At 54.3% G+C, this 19,843-nt stretch overlaps 1 protein-coding gene across 1 annotated transcript in view; it reads right to left on the reverse strand.

Annotated features, from left to right (window-relative positions):
* Positions 1–17,473, reverse strand: part of SLC2A9 (solute carrier family 2 member 9) — an 82,920-nt gene extending 65,447 nt beyond the window's left edge. The window contains exons 1-4 of the mRNA XM_040966316.1: positions 17,411–17,473; positions 12,494–12,592; positions 9,044–9,204; positions 932–1,056 (exon numbers count right to left, since the gene is read on the reverse strand). Coding sequence (XP_040822250.1) covers positions 932–1,056; positions 9,044–9,204; positions 12,494–12,592; positions 17,411–17,473 — 448 coding nt within the window. The remainder of the gene's footprint in view (positions 1–931; positions 1,057–9,043; positions 9,205–12,493; positions 12,593–17,410) is intronic.
* Between the last annotated feature and the right edge of the window lie 2,370 nt (positions 17,474–19,843).

Raw genomic sequence — 19,843 nt, forward strand, 5'->3', positions numbered from 1 at the left:
AACTCAGGAATGTCTGGTCCTTAGCTATGCATGAGACCCAGGCCCCAGCAGTGCCTGGAGTATAAACACTGGGTGCCCTCAGGTCCCACGCTCCCTCCCTCAGCTTCAGGTGACCTTGTCCTGCTTTGAAAGCACTAAAATCAACTTAACTAAGCACAGGGAGTAGGGCACGCTAATCACTGGATTTGCTTCGTCACCAGATAACAGCTTCAGGGTTGGTGTTACTGCGAGGAAACTTCCAGGCCCTGGGTAGAAAGCACCGAGGGCCACTTGACCATCCTGAAGAGGGCAGCACTGCTGAACAGCTAGGACCTTGGACAGGAGTGGCATCCATAACCACTGATCCGAACACCTGCCCCTGTCCACGTCCCTCTTCCCCTTGACTCCTGGTCCTGGCAGCCTCCCTACCAGTTCCAAGTGCCCTGTTCAGGGGGATGGTAGTTCTGGAGACCCAAGTCTGCTACTCCCTTTGACCCATCACTGGATCCAAGCCCCACTGCCCTTTGTTCCCACACCTCCTCTGCATTATCCTGATGAGCTGTCCCCAGATGCCTTCCCAGATTTGCTCCTGAGGGAGGAAGCTGAGTTGATTCTGATGAGACACATGGTTTCCCACTCACACAGCTACTAGAATCTGTCTACTTTAGCACATCCCCTGCTGGCCCAGCTACCATCTGTGTGCCTTGGACACCTGGCCCCACCCTCACAATGTCCCAGGCTCCATGCCTGGCCACCCTTCCACTCTTCTCTACACAGCAGCAAGAGGAATCATACCAAACCATAAACCAGTTCACACTCCTCTCCCCTCAACCTCTACAGGCTCCCTTCACACCCAGTAGAACCCGCAGTCCTCACCATGGCCACACCTCACGTCGTCTGGCCCGAGCTCCTTTCCAATCCACTCAGCCCCCACCACTGCCTTGAGCCTTACCTCCATCCACACCCATGATGAAGCGCCCCACAATGAGCATCTCAAAGGCTCCAGCCTGGAGGGCACAGGCCATCAACAACGCAGCAGCGATGGCAAACCCATTGTTGACCAGCAAAGTGGACTTCCTGGAAGGGAGAGAACAGCTTGATGAGGACTCTCCACCCCCCGAGATACACCCCTGCCCAGTCCATCCCTGGCCCCTCAGCAGAGCCAGCCTCAGACACAGGTACGGTCAGGAGTTGTGTCACCTTGAACCACCTTGTCCCATTGGGCTCATCATTGGAATCAGTCAGCTCACTTCCCAGGGGAGCACAGCCCTGGTGTCTACGAATTCTCTACTGTAGCATTTGTTTCATAAATTCGAAGACACAGTTATTCCTCCAGTCAAGGAGCAATTTTATCCATGAGTTGGGTGTATGTAGGGATACTAGAAACCAGTTTAATTACTTTAGTAGAAAGGATTTCACAGAGGGACTTGGCTAGTCAGGCATCAAAGGACAGAGATGTAAAAAAAAAAAAAGTGGGGGAAAGGGGGAGGCCTTCAATGGCAGGGTGCTGATACCTCTGGGGCTAGGTTGTTTCACAAATTTCAAGAAGTGGGGGATCCGACTGGGGACTTCTGTATTACTTTTAGGTTCAAGTTCTTGACTTCCAAGCCAGAGTCCTCACAACCAATTCTTACTTGTCTAAAATGTGGAGCATCCAGGGCCAGTGGCTTTGCTTAATGACTTGCTACAATGATTCATCACTTCCACCTTCTCTGTGACAGCCAATGAACGAAAGAGCCCATGAGTCCACTCATGAGTTCACCCAAAGCCTGGAGGAATGATGATACATTCACATAGTGGAACAGGATGGTGAGGGAGTTATCTACATTCTGATAGGGGAAATCTCCAAGATAAAAGTATAAAGGGTAAGGTTCAGGAACATTAACAATCTGAAAAAGAAACATGTGAGAGAGATGTGCATCAAATGCGATAAAATGTGTGTTTTTGTGGCAGAGAGATGTGCATATGTGTAAGTGTGACAGAGGGGTGTGTGCGTGAGAGACAAGTATGTGTGAGATGTGTGAGGGTGTGAGAGCGTGAGAGGTGTGTCTGTGTGTGTGAGAGGCCTTAGCCATGGTGGGAACACACCCCGAGACCCTCAGCAGATCTCCGGATCTACACACAGTACCAAAGCCTCCGATGTTTTACTATGTTTACATGTTGTAGGGCCGACTGGGGAAGTGTGGTCGGTTGTGGTGGAGGAGCACAACAGAATTCCCAGGGTGGTTTCCATGCCCCTCCCAGACACAGCTGCAGAGCTTTACTGAAGATATTCCTCATTTCCAGAATCGACCAACTGCAAAGTTCACTACAGCCTGTAAATAACTCTCCAAAGCCTCCACCTTACTCGCCACTCTGGTGCCTGTATCAATCCCGAGCAGCCTTTGAAGGGCGTGGCTCCCCTGGCCCGCTTCTCCGTGGACCGGTGGGCCTCACCCAGGAGCATGGCTAATAAAGACTCTTTGCTTATTAGCTACTTCTCTCCCTCCTTTTCGTGTGTCAACACTACTCAATACTCCTACCATACACATGTCTACGACAGCCTCATTGCTAAACTAGCCACCGTGAGAGGTTAGCCACAGTAAGTGCTAATACCCAGAGCCATTACAGCTTTGCACTGTGAGAAAACTGCCAGCATCCTCCTTGTGCTTTGGGGATGTTGTTAAGTAGAACAGGGTGGCTTGAACACAAGCAGTGTGATATGGTGAGAGTCAACCTGATGACCCAGATGGCTGTTAAGTGGCTAGCGGGAAGGTAGTGTACACTGCACAGATAAACAGGACACAGTGAGGAGTCACGTCGCAGGTGGAAGGAACAGGACAGTCTGAGACTCCACCACGCCACTCAGAAATGTGTACAAGTTGAAAACATGAGCTGTTGCTGGGGGTTTTGTTGACTGTTTTCAGACTACTGCTGACCATGGGTAACTGAAACTGGGCAAGTAGGGCTAACTATATGGATGCCTACATGGATGTGGGCAAGTGGGGCTGACTGAATGGATGCCTACATGGATGTGGGCAAGTGGGACTAACTACATGGATGTGGGCAAGTGGGGCTGACTGAATGGATGCCTACATGGATGTGGGCAAGTGGGGCTGACTGAATGGATGCCTGCCTATCATCTCCACTCTGTTCCCAGCCACTATGAAGGGGGCTGCCTTCTCCAGGTCCTCTAGGGTCCTGGACCCATCAGTGACAGCAGGGCCTTGCCCGCACCTGCCTTTCTCGCCCGCATGGCAGCAGGAGTCTGCGCTGGGAGCAGCCCGCCCTCCTTCACTTGGCCCTGGCTTTCAGATCTCAGCAGGGCCTCTCCCTTCAACCTTTCACCCCTAGGCGGGGTGGGGAAATCCTCCGGACTACTAAAATGAAAAAAGCTGGCCGCAGGCATTAAGCCAATAATCAGGACACCAGCATCCCACATCACCCTGCCTGGTAGCCCATGGGTAGCCCATGGTCCAGCGTCCCACCTTTTGCTGGTGTTTGGGAAGAGAACCTGCAGATGGGAGCAGTCTGTCCACCTATCTCTGTCTCTCTGCCTTTCAAATAAACAGAAAGCATAAACATAAACAGAACAGATAGCTGCATTGCTCACAAACAGTCAAACATCATCCCTGGGACCTGCACCTGCAGGTGCCAGCCCAACCTCTTCGTGCCTCACAGAACAGATCCCTGCTGTCCCTTGTGCTAAGAAAAGTTTGAGAAGGGCTGGTCCCATGGAGCTGGGATCTGAAGATTTGTGGCTGATAGGCAAAGTGACCTATCCTTCCCTCTGTGGATAGAAGAGATAAAAGCTACAGCAGAAATCAGAGCTCTGTCCACGCACCGCCCTGCACTCCTGCAGTGGCCATATGGTCCTAGAGGACATCAGTGATTGGCAGTGGCACGACAGTCACAGCATTGCCCAGGAGACCTCCCTCTTTAGCTCGACTCCAACCGAGACCTGGTATGGATCCAGAGAGTCCTGGCTTCCCCTCACACCTCATCACTGGTACCCATGACATCTCTCATTCACAGAGGACACAGTAATGGCTGTGACCGGATGAGGAATCCTTGAGTCCACCTGCCCACCTGCCCCCAGAGGAGATACAGGTGTTTCTGCTCTAATCTAAGAGCAGTCAGTCACCTTATGTACTGGATTGCACCTCTCCTTCCTGGGTAGGCTCAACTCTTTAAAGAACTGATTCTCTACTCAATATCCCTGTATTAATACACTTTGCGTGGGCCTCATTCCCCACAGCTCAAGCCCTCTTTCGTATCTGCTCACACTCACTCTTCCTTGAGCTAGCTTGTTCCTATCACCCCAAGGAGATCGCTCTTGTGACTGTCCCCAATAACATCTGCCTGACAACTCCAGCTACCAACCCTGCCTTCTTGTCCCCACTTGATCAGCCATTACGCCCACCTCCATTGGTTGAAACACGGTCTGCTTGGGGCATCTGGGGCTGCAGTCCTCCCGTGCTCTCCCCCAGCCTCTGTGCCCTGCTCTCTGGGGGTCTGCCCTGTCCTCTATGGCTTTGCCTGGGGGTGTCGCAGAGCTCCAGTTCCTGCCTCTTTCATCCCCATCTCCCTACACCCCGTCCCCGGGTTGAACAGGCAGTGCCATGAGAACCATCCTGTGGTCCAGCCTCTCCAGCCAAGCCAACTGGCACATTAACTGCCTCCTAGTCATTTCCACTGGATGTCTAGTGAGTATTTTAAGCCATGTCCAAACAGCACTCTGGAGACCCACCCCAAGCCACTGTACATGCATTCTATTTTTTTTTCCCATGCTTTTCCCCATCTGAGTAAAAAATAACAGCAACAAAAAACCTACCAAGCTTCCTGAATGGCTTATATTTTAAAAATTCCAGGAAAATGGGAACGCAGTAGCAGGCTGTTTCCTGCCTGCATGGCCAGAATCCCACATGGTCTAAACTTCATGTCCCAACTGCTCCTCTTCCAATCCAACTCCCTGATCACGGCCTGGGAGGGCAGCAGAGGCGAGGCCAAGTCCTTGGGTCCCTGAACCCGTATGGGAGATGTAGAGAAAGCTCTTGGCTTCCTATCAGCTCAGCTCTGGCTATTGTGGCCATTTGGGGAGTGAATCTGCAGATGGAAGATCCCTCTCTCCTTTCTGTAACCTTGCCTCTAAAACAACCAACCAACCAACCAAACAACCAAACACTAGTCTTGACTTCAAAAAAAGGCTTTCTCTTAAAAAAATGGGGGAATATCAAGATTTCAGCTTTTTTCCAGTCCGCATCTGATTCATCACCAGGTTTCATCTGCACTACGGCCACCACTCAAGGGGCATTGTGGACCTGGCCACCATCAGCTCACGCCCATGCATTAACTCACCCACGGCAGCCCTGGCCACCATCAGCTCACGCCCATGCATTAACTCACCCACGGCAGCCCTGGCCACCATCAGCTCATGCCCATGCATTAACTCTCCCACGGCAGCCCTGGCCACCATCAGCTCATGCCCATGCATTAACTCTCCCACGGCAGCCCTGGCCACCATCAGCTCACGCCCATGCATTAACTCTCCCACGGCAGCCCTGGCCACCATCAGCTCACGCCCATGCATTAACTCACCCACGGCAGCCCTGGCCACCATCAGCTCATGCCCATGCATTAACTCTCCCACGGCAGCCCTGGCCACCATCAGCTCATGCCCATGCATTAACTCTCCCACGGCAGCCCTGGCCACCATCAGCTCACGCCCATGCATTAACTCTCCCACGGCAGCCCTGGCCACCATCAGCTCACGCCCATGCATTAACTCTCCCACGGCAGCCCTGGCCACCATCAGCTCACGCCCATGCATTAACTCACCCACAGCAGCCCTGGCCACCATCAGCTCATGCCCATGCATTAACTCTCCCACGGCAGCCCTGGCCACCATCAGCTCACGCCCATGCATTAACTCTCCCACGGCAGCCCTGGCCACCATCAGCTCACGCCCATGCATTAACTCACCCACGGCAGCCCTGGGTGGTGTCCCTCCACTCCCGCCTGCTGCAGCTCACTGTCCCACAGCTGAGGGCGGCTTCCAAAGCGCACCCTGGCCTGCCGTTCCTCGTTCATAACTTCCAGCAGCCTCCACTGCACAGAACAAGGGTCTCACCAGGGATGGTAAAACCCTGTGCGCATGGCCTTGGCCCCTTGACTAGGGCGCTGATCCCTGCAGCGATTCTCTTCACTCGTGTGCCTGGTCTCTGCTGGCCTCTCTTTTTTCTGACCATGTCAGCTTACATGTTACTCCCCGACACCCTGAGACGGCTGCTCCCCACTGCCCAGGCCACTCCCCTAGGTCTGTCTCTGGGATCCCTTTTCTGTAAGACTCTGAACCCACACAGAATGACATATTTATGAGTCTCCATGCTCACTGTTCACCTAGAATGGACAGGCCCCTGGCCTGTCACCAGTGTCTAGCATATGCAGAGGCCTCGTATTTGCTGCATAAGCAGAGGAACCAAATCCAGGAGACCCAGGGTAACATGCTTCCTCCACGTGGCCAGCTCAGGTCTGCTCTGAGGTCCAGCTCAATGCTCAGGTGGATGAGCAGGACAAACATCCAAGGCCCCTCCAACAACGTTGCTGCTTATACACTCCCAGCCACATCCTAACTCAGGGACTTTCAGAAAGGGTTTTTGTTTTGTTTTTAAGTCACCTATTGATCTGAAAGGCAGAGTGACAGACAGTGGGAGAAACGCAGAGAGAAAGATTTCTCAGCTGCTTGTTAATTACCCCAAAATGATTACAATGGCCAGGCTGAGCCAGAGCTAGGAACTCCATTCAGTCTCCCAGGTGGACACAGGGGCCCAAGCACCTGAGCCCTCTGAGCTTTCCCAGGTACCTTAAGGGGAAGCTGGATCAGAGGCAGAGTAGTACAGACTCCATCAGTACGCATGTGGCATGCTGGCATCGCAGGCAGAAGCTTAACTTCTTGTGCCATAACACTAGCTTCTAGGAACAATTTTATTCTTTCTTAGCCCCTCTCAGGTTTCTGTGTATACCTTGGATATAATCCTGCCCATCTTGTAAGACTCCTGTGAGAAATAAATGATTGACAGAACGCTGAGGAGCCTCAAGAAATGCTTAAACGATAAAGCCAACAGCGGGAGCTCCTGGGCACCAAGTGCCTATTGAGACTGGGCCCTGCTCTAAGTACCTGATACTCATTGTAACTCTGGAGCCAAGTACTCTGGTTACCCCATCTCACAAATGAGAAGACAGATCAGGAAGGGAGCAGTCTTGCTCGATGGAAGCTGCCTGCAATGAGACTGACAGCCACTCATGCTTTCAACAACCAGACATCCATTCAGCACACATTTGTGTTGGACTGTGTGCTAATCACAGTTCTAGAATACAGCAACGAATGCAATCGGCTTGTCTTCTACAAGTGAGAAATGCATCGTGTGTCAGATGCTGACAGAGGTTCTGGGACAACCAGGTAAGCAGGGAGAATTTCACAGAGTGGGCAGCAAAGGGCCTTCTGGAGCAGGGACTGAGCACCCACAGGAAGGGCAGCAATGAGTCGCACAGCTGCCTGGGTGGAAGCCCTCCAGGCAGGCAGGGGCAAGGAGCCAGGCCTGGTGTATTCCAGAAACGTTTGTGAGGCCAGGATGGCCGCAGGCAATGGAGCATCAGAGAGCGGTGAGCAGGTGGCGGAGAGGAGGGTCAAGGAGCTACGAAGATAATGAGGTTCCCACCTTGGGTGTCACGGGTGCTCCATCCAGCAGCTGGGCAAGAGGACCCTGGCCAGAGGATTAGTGACCACAGATCCCAGCCCATCAGGGCACTGCCAGCCACACCTGACGTCAGACAGCAGCACAGTTTACAGTACTGTTGCCAGCAGGACCCTAACAAGACCTGCTTGGCACAGAACAGAGGCCACGAAGTGCTGCCTGCACCATGTGATCTAAGTTCACGTAGATGCCAGCAACTCTCTGATCTCCCAGTACCCATCTGCACATCCCTCACAGTGCAGAGTAATTAAACAGGAGTGTGCCTGAGTGCCAGGTACACTGGGCAACCTCCAAAGTGGCACCTCCTACTACCTCATGCCCAGTACCAAGTCCTGACTTGGCCTTGGGAACGAGCAAAATGCTGGTACCTCCACTTCTTCCTGGGCTGTGCAGACCTTGGTGGGCAAGGAGAGGATGAACAGGACGGTGATAGCATCTGCTGTTCTGTGAGCTACTATTGCTAATGGCATCCACTTCCTCCAGTCCCCGTAACAACCTCTGAGAAGGGGAACCATCACCCTACTTTTCAGATAAGGAAACTGAGGTTCAAAATCAGCTAAATGACTCGGCCAAGGCCACAGAGCTAGCAAGTAGAAGATCCGCACCAAGCTTAGACACGATCGCGCCAGAGGCTCCTTCTTTTTCCGGGAGCCACCCAAGAACAAGCTGCCATTGGGAGCAAGGAGGACACAGAGAGAGTCTGTGTGGGGAAACCTGTCAGTAGATTGGTCTTCTCGTCAAAAATAAGGAAGGTGAAGGCTCAAAGCCAAACTGCATGGAAGAAGGCCTAGGTGGGAGTTTTGATATTCATTGCAGCCTTGTTTATAAACAGCTTGAGCCTCTATCAGCCAGGGAGTGGGCCACCTGGTGATTCAGAGACACTGTGTAAGCAACTGATTTTCCTGGGGAGTAACCTGCGAACATTCAGGCAGAGCAGCCCCCAAGTCACCAGGCTGAGTTCACCATTCATCCTGGTTCTTAGACCCAGGATGCTGCGCTGCTTCATGGCTGGGGAGCTGCATGCCACCAAACTAGCTCCCTGGCTTTCTGGTTTCTGCTAGGGTGTGACCAGCGAGAAACACTTAAGCAGACTAGGGGGTAGGGAAAAGGAGAGAAAGACCAGGGTCTCTGTCACCAGCCCCTGCCCCATCGGGGTGCAGGTCTCCAGGCACAGACTAGCCCTTCAACAGCTTCAGTCCTGTTCCGTACCAGCCAGGCTTCCTCCCCTGTGCCCACGGCCGCCCCAATCTCTCCCACTGTACTGCCTACTGCTGTGACCCTGAACCTGACCACAACCTATCAGCAACATCATGTGATGGCCACTTACTGACCTCCCCAGGAGCTTCCCAAGCAGCTTCACCATTAACGTCCCCACGAGTCCTCCGATGGCGAATATGGACACAGTCACAGACCAGAGCAGAGTCAGAGTGTCCGGGCCTATTGGTTGTCTGTGTCTTCTTTGCCAAGAGTCATTGTAAAAGGCCTTGATGTACTGAAAGCAAACAACAGGGCCACGTTAGCTCCTCTGTTCCATTCTGCTGCCTGAAATGAAGCAATAGGCACAGTACCTTCTCTGGGTTCAGTACCTGGCTAAGTTGGCTTTGAGGTGCTTAGCACTAGATTCTTCTAACAAGCTTGGGGGACAGTCCCTCCTGCCCTTTTGCACCTCATTTCCCATATAAGGAAGCTGAGGCTCAGACAAAGTGACTTGCTCCACAAGTGGAAAATTTGGGAGTCCAACTCAGATCTGACTCCCGGCCTAGGATAAACTTTGTATCCAGACTCCAACTCAAATCCACATCAGCATCACCCTGGAAGTGCATTAAAAACCGTGCACACCTCCTAGAAGACTTGGCTTGGGTAGGCAAAGAGACAAGACAGGAAAAAGACTAAGAATCAACAAAGCAATTTCTCGTTAGGACTCGTCTCACTTAACCCTGGGCCATCCCAATAGAGACCTCAGGGGTTGAGAATCACAGCCCAGAGCACGGTGGAGCCCGTGGAACCCACAAAACTGCCAGACTCTCATGGCCTCTGTGTCCTCCCCTCCCTGCCCATGTCACAGGCCACATTACTCAGAACCTTGTGTGGAGGTGTGGCCCCGTGATGGATTCTCACCCAAGGGGCAATGGCCACCTCCACTGGGGTACGAAGAGTGAGCATGCCTTCTCACACTTGCTCCCTGACCCCATGACCTGGCACATGCCCCAGCAGGGCGCTCTGAAGCCTTGGGGAATGGAGGTCAGTCTACTGAAGCAGCCTGGGGCCCTGAATGACACGGGGGAGCAGAGTACCCCGGCTCATCTGTTGTGGAGGTGATGTGAGTGAAAAGTGAATGTCACTACGTCAGGTCACCAAGCCTGAGCTGGCTTGTTGTAGCAGCCAGTTCACCCTACCATGGTGAACTTGACTCTAAAGCCCATGCCTTGGCAACTGTCCTATGACATGAAGCTTCAAGGAGATGGAGAGACTGATGCTGAGTCACGAAGACAGGCCAGGCCTAGAGAGAGGACCTGCGCCCAGCACTGTGTTGAGGGAAACTCCCAGCTGGGAGAAACATTCTTCAGTGAGAGTTTAAGGCCAGCAGGATCGCCACTTCCCAGGCCAGCTTTGACCAGCTGTGGATTCCACTGGTACGTTTCCGTGGAGTCTGCATCCAAGATGCCCATTCCCGTGTCCTCTCAGGGTCTGCTCCTCAGCATAGGGGGTCCAGCATTCCAGCCTGTCTTTGAGGCACAAGTCGCGCTGCTCCGGCCTGCCAGCAGGCTGTAGTCCAGTGGGGCCCACGCTGAGTGAACATACAGCACAGCCAAGGCGAGACACCCAGCCTTACTCAGGACCCCGAGAGCACCTGCACAAACCCGGCCTGCACAAGCGACAGCACTGCTCCGTGGCCCGCGTTCGTCCTTAGAGAAGGACTGTGAGGTCTGTATGGGACAGCAAACGTACAGCACAGCACTGGACCCCTAAGAAAGTTCCAGCTGCTCCACTTCCATCCAGCTCCCTGCTTCTGGTCTGGGAAAGCAGGAGAGGATGGCTCAACTCCTTGCGACTCTGCACCCACGTGAGAGACCTAGAAGAAGCTCCTGGCTCCTGGCTTCAGATCAGTTCAGCTCTGGCCATTACAGCTATGTGGGGAGTGAGTCAGCAGATACAAGGTGGACCCCACAGGTATCGCCTCTTGTTCTCAAGGCTGCTCCCTCCTGAGCACCCAGCAGCCTCAGGCCTGGCGGCTCCTTTAAGGTCTCAGGCCTTTCCCTCCTGAATCCTACCTCTTCTCACTCCCCCCAACAGCAGTGTTGCACGCCCCCATTAACAGTTCCCAGCATGACACTGCTCTGGCACAGCCAGGCCTTTCACACTCCGGGACCTATTCCACCCCTGACTCTATCTTCCACCCCCGCCCCCGCCCAATCCTTCAGGGCTCATGCTGCCTTCCCTGAGTCCCAGCATCAGACACACACAAGCCGCTCAGCTCACTCATGCCATGTCGATGAATGAACTTGCAGCCCCTTCTAGCACCCACCTCATTCCCTTCCAGGCTCAAGTTCCCCCTGCCCCACAGCGACGGGTGCAAAGGACGTCCTAAGCTTAGCTGCACACTTTGCAGAGCTCAGAGCACGGTACAGGGCCCACCTTCCTGCCTTCCTCCTAAGGTGAGGATGGACCTTGGCATGACATCAAAGGCTGCCAGCCAGCATGGTGCAGTGAGCTTCCCGCAATGTGGGCAGCCCATATCAGAATGCAACTCAAGTCCCAGCTGTGCCACTTCTGGTCCAGCTCTCTGCTAACACACCTGAGAAGGCAGCAGAGGATGGCACATGTGCCTAGGCCCCTGCATCCACATGGGGGACCCAGATGAAGCTGTGCGCTCCTGGCTTCAACCTGGGGCAGCTCTAGGCACTGCAGACATTTAAGGAGTGAACCAGTGGATGGAAGATCTCTCTCTCTTTCTCACTCTGCCCTTCACTAACTAAATATTAACGATAATATCATAGACCACCGATTACTACGAGCGCCACTGTTTTTAGCCTCAGAATCAAACTTTCAAACCAACTTGAACGGAACCCCCAAATACTAAACTAACAGAATTAAAAAGTAAAACAAGCAAGCAAGCCACAAACAGGGCCGTCCTGGCACAAGTGGAGGCTGAGTCTGTGGTGGGCACAGAAACTCCTTGGAATGCTGGGGAGGCCAGAGCACATTCATGGCCGTACCTCCGCCTGACACAGGCACTCCGGAGCACAGCTGCCCTGTGCTACCGGCATTTTCCAAAGTCCTCCCCGTAACCCTCCAGCTCCTCCAGGAAACCTCACCTGCCTAGTTAGGGGACCCTGTGGCGCTTGCACACCAGCAGTACAGCCCGTGAAAACAGCAGAGGACAACTGCACCTGGATCTGACTTCAGGCCAAACCAGATCCAAGGACACGGACGGGGTCGTGGCTAGCAAATCCTCAGCAGGCTCCAGGCGCAGGACTAGTCGGAGGGACACACCCATCTCCTTGTCTAAGACTCAAGGCAAGCCTCCTATCTGTAGGAAGCTCTGAGGGGGCCGCCCTCCAGTTCCGCCCGTTTCTCTCAGGGCTCCCGCACCGCAGCCACCAGGCAGCGAACCCCCACATGTCATGCTGGTCTGGTCCTGGTGCTCCCTTTAGACTACCCTCAGTCCTGCCTAATCCCACTGCTCTCCTGCAAAGCTCCAGGGACAGGGGACTCATGGCCATTGCGTGTGACCGCGGCGCCCTCTGCCGGGCGAATCCTGCGGGTAGGTGGGCACTTACCAGGGTTGGGGCGTTGACCACCGAGAGGTTGTAGCCATAGAGGAACGAGGAGCCGAAGGCACCCACAAGAGAGGCCCCCACGAGAGAGCAGGTCCAGCCCTGGGGAAGGAAGAAGACGGCACGTTGGCGCAGAGCCTTGCACCAAAGAGGGCCACACAAGCAGGGCTGTGTGCATGCGCTGCCCCCCTCCCCCCCGCCCCTTCCCCGCAGGCTGCGTGGGAGATCCACACACCTTTCCGACAGCACCCACACGGCCGCCCCCAGCAACATCCAAGGCCTCAGCCAACCTAAGCGGCTGGGCCCAGCGTTAAAGTCCCAGGTTACAGGTAGGCAAGCCAAGGCACAGTGACAGGTTCATACCCCCCAACCGAGGGGCCGGAACCCTGCTAGAGGAGGGAGACAAGCTGGGAGGGGCGGGAATGGCTTCCCCTCTCAAGTTGTAATTGACCAATTTCAGGTCCCTAGACTGGCCTCTGTCTGGTTCCCTTCTGTACTGTCAGAGCTTTGTCAGGGCCTGGCACTATGTATACAAGCACGCCCGCCCAACTGCACACACACACACACACACACACACACACACACCACCCCACCCCCCCCAGGGGAAGAACTCTAGTCTCCTCTGTCCAGTCCTGGCCAACCCATGACTTGAGCCTGGTTACCCTTGTTCAAGGCACCCAGCAGCTTGTGTTCCAGGGTCCTGTCCTGGACACACAAGGGCAGGCGCCTTGTTCTCCGCGCCACGACCGCACATCACCATAGTCCCAGGGTACTCAGACCAGCCTGTACACTGATGCTTCAGCCAGGATGGCTGTGTGTATGCCCATGCATGTGTGCAAGTGCACATGTATGCACAGCCTGTGTGTGCCCCTGTGTTTGTGGGCAGGCTCAGGTCGGCAGTGCAGAGGCAGGATGGTGCCGTGTGACCATCTGGGCTCTGGTCTCCAGCCCAGACAGCAACAAGGGCTGCTTCCTTCCCTTGAAAGGCAGAATGCCAAGATAATAGTGCCTGGCAGAGCTTCACAAAGGCCAGCTGCCTTTTTTGCTCCTGTCTGAGTCAGGTTCTGGCCAAATTCAGCTACAACAGCAGTGCAGTGGCTTCAGGACACCTGCAGCTATGCCCCAGGAAGGGGTGAGGAGGGCATACCAAGTCAGTGAGAGACTGGCTAGCCCAACAACCAGGGGCTCAGGGGGCTGGAGTGCCACACTAAGACCTCACATGTATGTGACCCAAGCCCAGGCCTCCCTGTCACAGCAGCTGGCTGGCTGGGCTGCCTGCTGCCCGTCATGGCCACCCCGCTGTCCTGCTGCACTCAGGCCAGTACATTCCTTTTAACCTATATTCTCTTCTACCTGGCATGGGGCTCCTCCTGGGGTGGTGACTGGTGGGCAGCTCCCTCCCTGATCCTAGAGGCCCCGGGTGATGCCAGTGGGGCCCCCGGGAGCAAAGCTCAACTCCATGCCCTGTCCCTTAGATGGGACTGGAGTCTGGGCCGGACTTGTGCAGGGCATCTCCTGGGGATGAGGAGGCCAAGTCCACAGGCAGGAGGGAGGTGCTCAGTGGGAAACGGAGCAAGGGGCTGGCCTCCATGACAAGTGGGCCAGCTTATTTTCCCTTTCTGCTCACATCATTCCAGCTACCAGAGCACCCCCAGATGCCTCTTTGGGATCCCCATCAAGGCGCTGATTCTGTTTGGCATCTAACTTTTTAGGTTCCTCCCCTGCTGAAGCCTATGTCCCCGGGGGTGAGGGGCACCTGGCACCTGCCCAAGCTCCTCCCAAACGACCAGGGCCAAGCACACAGGTCCTGGTGCTGCCTCCTGCTTTGCCGCTGTGTGTCCCTGGCCAAGAAACCGAGTTTCGTTGAGCTGCCTGAATGGGCCCATGCCCATGGGCCCATGCCAGAAAGCATGCATCCCCAGCAGCCTGCTGGCTGACTCACGTGGGTCACCCATGGGCCCCAGAGTGTGTGCCAAGGCCATGGGTTTGCAAGGAGGCATTTGTCCTGTCCCCTCCGTGCTGGCCAAGGGAACACCTCCTGAGAGTCTGCCCGGGTGGTCAGAGAGTTCAAAGAAGACAAGGACATCACTCCCACCAGGACACGCAGGATGTCCTGGGAATCCATTGCCTCGCGGCTGGGACAGGTTGCCTTGGTTGTTGGCTCTAGAGGCAGACAGCAGGCTGGAGCAGGGATGGGGCTTGTTTGGTCGCTTAGAGCCCGCAGAATGTCTAGAAGCCAGGGCAGGGCTCAGGTCCAAAACAGGAGCCTGAGGACCTACGAGCTGGGCTTGGTGACAGCACAAGCTAAAGACAAGGTATGGGTTGTGCTGGCAAGCTGGGAGCACGAATGCCAAAGGTGCATGTGAGCACTCAGCCTTGTGCTGTGCAGTGCTAGGGAAGTGGCTGCTCGTGGTCAATGTGGAGCCAAGGTTTCCAGAAAGGAAAGTCAGCGCTTCCCTACCCTCCGCAGCTCCACCAGGGGTGGCTGGCACTCCCAAGTCATCCTGCTAGCATTAGTTGGTTGGAAATACCTCTAGGAGAACCAGTTATGTCTAGTTCTGGTGTTCAGCTGTTTTCTCTGCCTCCTTTATTGAGTTGTGGGCTCAGGGCAGGATTGGAAGCTGGAAGCACTGAGTGACAACAAGCCAGGCCAGAGTGGGGCAAGACCCTGGGAGGCACTGCACGATCTCGGAAGGATTCTGGAATCATCTGGGGGAAGAAGGCTTCATACAGTACAGTGAGCCTGACGTGGATGCAGGCAGGGCAGGGTGTGGAGGGGAGGGTGTGGTGCCGAGGTCAGCAGGCAAGGGTGCTGGAGGATGCTGGGAAGTAAAGTGGGTGAGGGTGTCCAGGGCTCAGGAGGGGGGTCAGGGAGGATGGTACAGCCTCATCCTTGGTCATGGAGGATAATCAGAATCACAGGTCATCTTGTGGGAACACGTCACCTGTTACTTCTTCCTCGGGCCCCTGCCCTGGCTTCCTTCTGCACACCCTCCCCAGCACACCTCACCAGCTCTGGCTGAAGCTCAGAGCAGATCAGATGTCCCCTCCACCATCTATGATCAAGCCATGGTTCCCAGTGGGACTGGAAATCCAGAAGGCATTGGGGCGTCAGGAGGCCAACTTGACATGCAGCCACAGGTGGACGTCAAGTCAGACAGAGGGTGATGTCCCCTCCCCCAGCCCTATCCCGAATCGCAGTCTACGCCATTTTCCCATGCGCATTCACAGTTTTGGGACCACCCAGGTTCTGATTACGTGGGAAGAACGGAGGTTCAGGGAGAGCATGGAGCAGCCCGCCTCCACATCCAACATTCCTCCTGTCTCCTGCAACCTGAGGCCCTGTGCTTTGGGCAAATCCCAGGAAGGCTAACCCGTGTCCTGGGCGTGGCCATGAAGCCAAGGTTCCTGGGGGTTCCGGGGGTCCTGGGGGTCCTGGGGCTGGGCGGGTGTCTGGCCTGCTCTGGCATGTTCTCATGCCTCACTTATATCCATCAGCAAGTATTTATTGAGCTCTTGTTCGTTCAAGTTCTCCTGGCCCTCGCTCAGGCCCTTCCTGCGGACGACTCTGAACTTGCCCTTCCTTGCATTTCCTTCAAGAAGCCTCCCTGACTTCTCATGGCTCTGGGGTCACACACGCCTGACCCTGTGGACAGGAGCTCAGTGAAGGCAGGAACCGTGTGTGTCTTACAGTCTGAACCGCACTCCCGAGGGTCCTGGGTGGGGCCTGGGTGGGGCCTTCACCTCCAAGTCCCTGCATTTGGAGATAGTGCCTTTCCCTCATTACGGCAGGATGAGGGCGCACGGATGGTCCCGGCAGTCTGACTGGAGTCGTAAGAAGAGATGAATACACAGACGTGTACACAGCCCACACCTCAGAAGAAACCAGCCTGCTGGAACAGTCAGAAAGGTGTTTCTGTTGTTCCATGCGTGCTAGTGTATCATGGTGGGCATAGAAAGCTCGCGGGGTCCTGCGCCTCTGCCCTAAGGCCTCCCTCCCGCCGGGCTAGGGAAGCCCAGCAGACGCTTCTGGAATGGAACTCAGGATGATTTCCACACGCTTGAACGTTGGCTTGAACAAGGTGAAGATTCTCCAGCAGGGAAGGGTTGGGGAAAGGGCATGGTTTCTACTGAATATCATTTCAGCAATGTGTAAAATGACTACTCCTTCTGTCACAGACAGTGAATGCTTGCTCCACACAATGTGGGTAAAAAGGGAAGAAACAGTGCCCACCTAGAAATTCTGATTCACATGGTGCTTCCATTTCGCTGAGTGACCTAAGGAAGGTGGCTTCACCTCTCTGAACCTCCAGTGCACGCCTGTTTGGGGACAAGGATGGTCATGTTGCCAGTTGGTGACCAGGCCTGTGAGCTTTGTCCTGCCACATGTGGGCTGACTGGCCATCTTTACTTCTGAGTCACGGTAGCCATCACAGGAGAAGAGACACAGGAGGGCCCCCTCGCCTAGCTGCACAGCCTTGGAGAGGTGGTTCCATCTCTCCCTGAGCCTCAGCCCCGGCTCTGTGAAGTGGGGGAAGTGACTTGGTGTGACCAGGAGAGCCACACAGGAGACCCAGGGATCGCTTTAGCACACAGAGGGGATCCTCTGGCTGCTGGATCTTGGATTGGTTTTAAACACAGAGCCTGAGGAGATCTCTCTAGTGGCTGAAGACTTCCTGGGGGAAGGGCCAGTGGGTTGGGCCTTGGGATGGGATGGGGAATGGGTTCCTACGATCACTAACGTACCCCAGTCCAGAAAGCCTGCAGTGGGCAGGTAACACGACACTGTCAGTCTCCCAAGCATTGCTCTGTCACACTGCAGTTCACACACTCCTTCCCCCTACTCCGCACTCCCCAGAGGAAGGACAGCCTGGCCACCAGAGCATCCACAGAGTGACAGAGAGACAAACCAGGACTGACCGTGTTCTTTTGCGCTGCACGGCTCTCTTTGTTTTCAGCGGGGTCCTTTTCGCTGAACTTCATGATTTATTTTTCAGAGTTGGGGATTTTGTTGCAGCTGCTGCTCCTGAGGGAAAGGAGGACATCCTTAGACACCTGCTGTCGTGGGTGAGGAGTTAGAGGAGGGGCCTTGGCTGCGCTTTGATAGCTGTGCCATGAAGGACACCAGACAAGGACCCCAGGAGGACACAGAGCACCAGTCTCCCTTGGACTCCAGGGTCCCTGGAGACCTGGGCATTCCCCTTCCCCTCTCGGGCCTCAATTTCCCCATTTGTGAGAAGTGGTTTTCACGGGTCACTCTCCAGAACACTCTCATTTAGAAAGTGGTTCTTACAATGGAGTGCATTTTGGAAGCACTAGGCCATCTGTCTCCACAATGAGAAGATATGAGTGTAAATTAAAGTGGAAGCTCACTGGCCAACCTAGAACTAATTACTAAAACTCTTAGCAGAGTTGTTGGTGTGATGGAAGTGGAAAATTGCACAGCTTTTTCCAGAGTTTGGGAATATGCTTCTAGAACCATAACAAAAGCTGGGCCTAGTGTGGTAGCCTAGCAGCTAAAGTCCTCACCTCGCATGCACCGGGATCCCATATGCGCACCAGTTCTAATCCCGGCTGCCCCACTTCCCATCCAGCTCCCTGCTTGTGGCCTGGGAAAGCAGTCCAGGATGGCCCAAAGCCCTGGGACCCTGCACCTGCATGGGAGACCCGGAAGAAGCTCCTGGCTTCTGACTGGCTCAGCTCCGGCCGTTGTGGCCGCTTGGGGAGTGATCAATGAACTCAAGATCTTCCTCTCGGTCTCTTTTCCTCTCTGTATATCTGACTTTCAAATAAAAATGGTAAAAATAAATCTTAAAAAAGAACCATAACAAAAGCTAAAGTCTTTGACCCATCTACTCTATACAAATGCAGCCTAAAGCAGGAATAAAAGCGGTCTAGTCTGTGCTGCCCAGTTGCTTGGCCAAACATCTGGAGGATGGTCCAGGGGGTCCTTGGGGAGGTGTCTGGGGGGTCTGATGAGCACTGGTCATGCCCTGACTTTAAGCAGAGCAGGTGACTGTGTTGGGAGTTCGCCTCACCCAAAGACCTTAAAGGGACAGACGTTCCCCAAAGAGGAAGACAACTGGCCTCCAGCAATTCTGCTGAGTTTCCAGCTGGCGGACTAAGGCTGCAGTGTCAAACTTGCTGGCATTTCTAGTCTGGTGGCTTGCCTGTGACTTTGAGTTGCCAGCTCCCATGAGCACATAGTCAATTCCTTATCATAAATATAGGTAGACTGAGGATAGATAGATTGTATGTGTACACAAGGGTTCTCTTTAAAAACTTTATTACTATTGGAAAGGCAGATTTACAGAGAGATCTTCCATCCACTGGTTCACTCCCCAAATGACTACAGTGCAGGAGCCAAGCGGATCTGAAGCCAGGAGCCCCCTCAGGGTTTCCCATGTGGGTGTACAGTTCCAAGGGCTTGAACCATCCTCCACTGTTTTCCCAGGCTGTCAGCAAGGCGCTGGTTTGGAAAGTGGAGCAGTCGGGACATGAACTGGCACCCACATGGCATGCTGGCACTTAAAGGTGGAGGATTAGCCTGCTGAGCCAGAGCGCCAGCCCCAAAAGGGGTCTTTAAAAAGTTCAAGAGAATCATTTGTGATGAAGAAAACATGCATGGATTTTAGGAGGTTTTTTTTTTAACACCAAAATAAGTGTATCCTTTAACTCCTTTTTTTTCTGTAGGTGTTCTGAAGTACCCTCACGTACACCCTATTGATTCTATATCCCTGGCTTCACTTCCAGTCGCCTTACTCTCGGGGTCCCTAGCCGACTGGCCAGAGAGGAGTCCCAGAAGCACACTGCACGGGGTGGGCTGGCACGCTGCCTGCTTCTGGGACTCATCGTCGTTCTAGATTACATGGACCAGTGTCACCATGCTAACTGCAGGGAAGATCCAGAACGCAGCAGATCTGGGCAGGAGGAGCCAAACGTTCTGGCTTAGAAAGTGTTGAGCTCCAGATCCAGCTGTTCATGAGGCACCGAGGCGGAAGTGCCGAGTGGGCAGGTGGAAGTGAGAAGGGCGCTCGAGAAGCAGTCCAGCTGCAGACGGAGCCAGTGGCAACTGATGCGCCCAGCTCTGGCTGCTGTGGCCGTCTGGGGAGTGAACCAGGAGATGGAAGCCCCCCTCCCGCCCTCTGTGTGTGTGTGTCTGTGCCACTCTGACATTCAAATATAAATAAATAAGTAAAACTTTTTTAAAAAGGAAGAAAAAAGAAAGAGCGTGTATCTGAAAAGTAGAACAGCTGGGGTGGGGGTAAGACGGAAGAAGGAGGAGGAGAAGTGAGGACAGAAGGAAGAGTGGGAGGGAAGAAGGCGGGATCCCAGATGACGCAGCACTGGAGA

The sequence above is a fragment of the Ochotona curzoniae genome, unplaced genomic scaffold, assembly GCF_017591425.1.
Source record: "Ochotona curzoniae isolate NIBS_2020 unplaced genomic scaffold, NIBS_Ocur_1.0 scaffold_4505, whole genome shotgun sequence".
NCBI lineage: Eukaryota > Metazoa > Chordata > Mammalia > Lagomorpha > Ochotonidae > Ochotona > Ochotona curzoniae.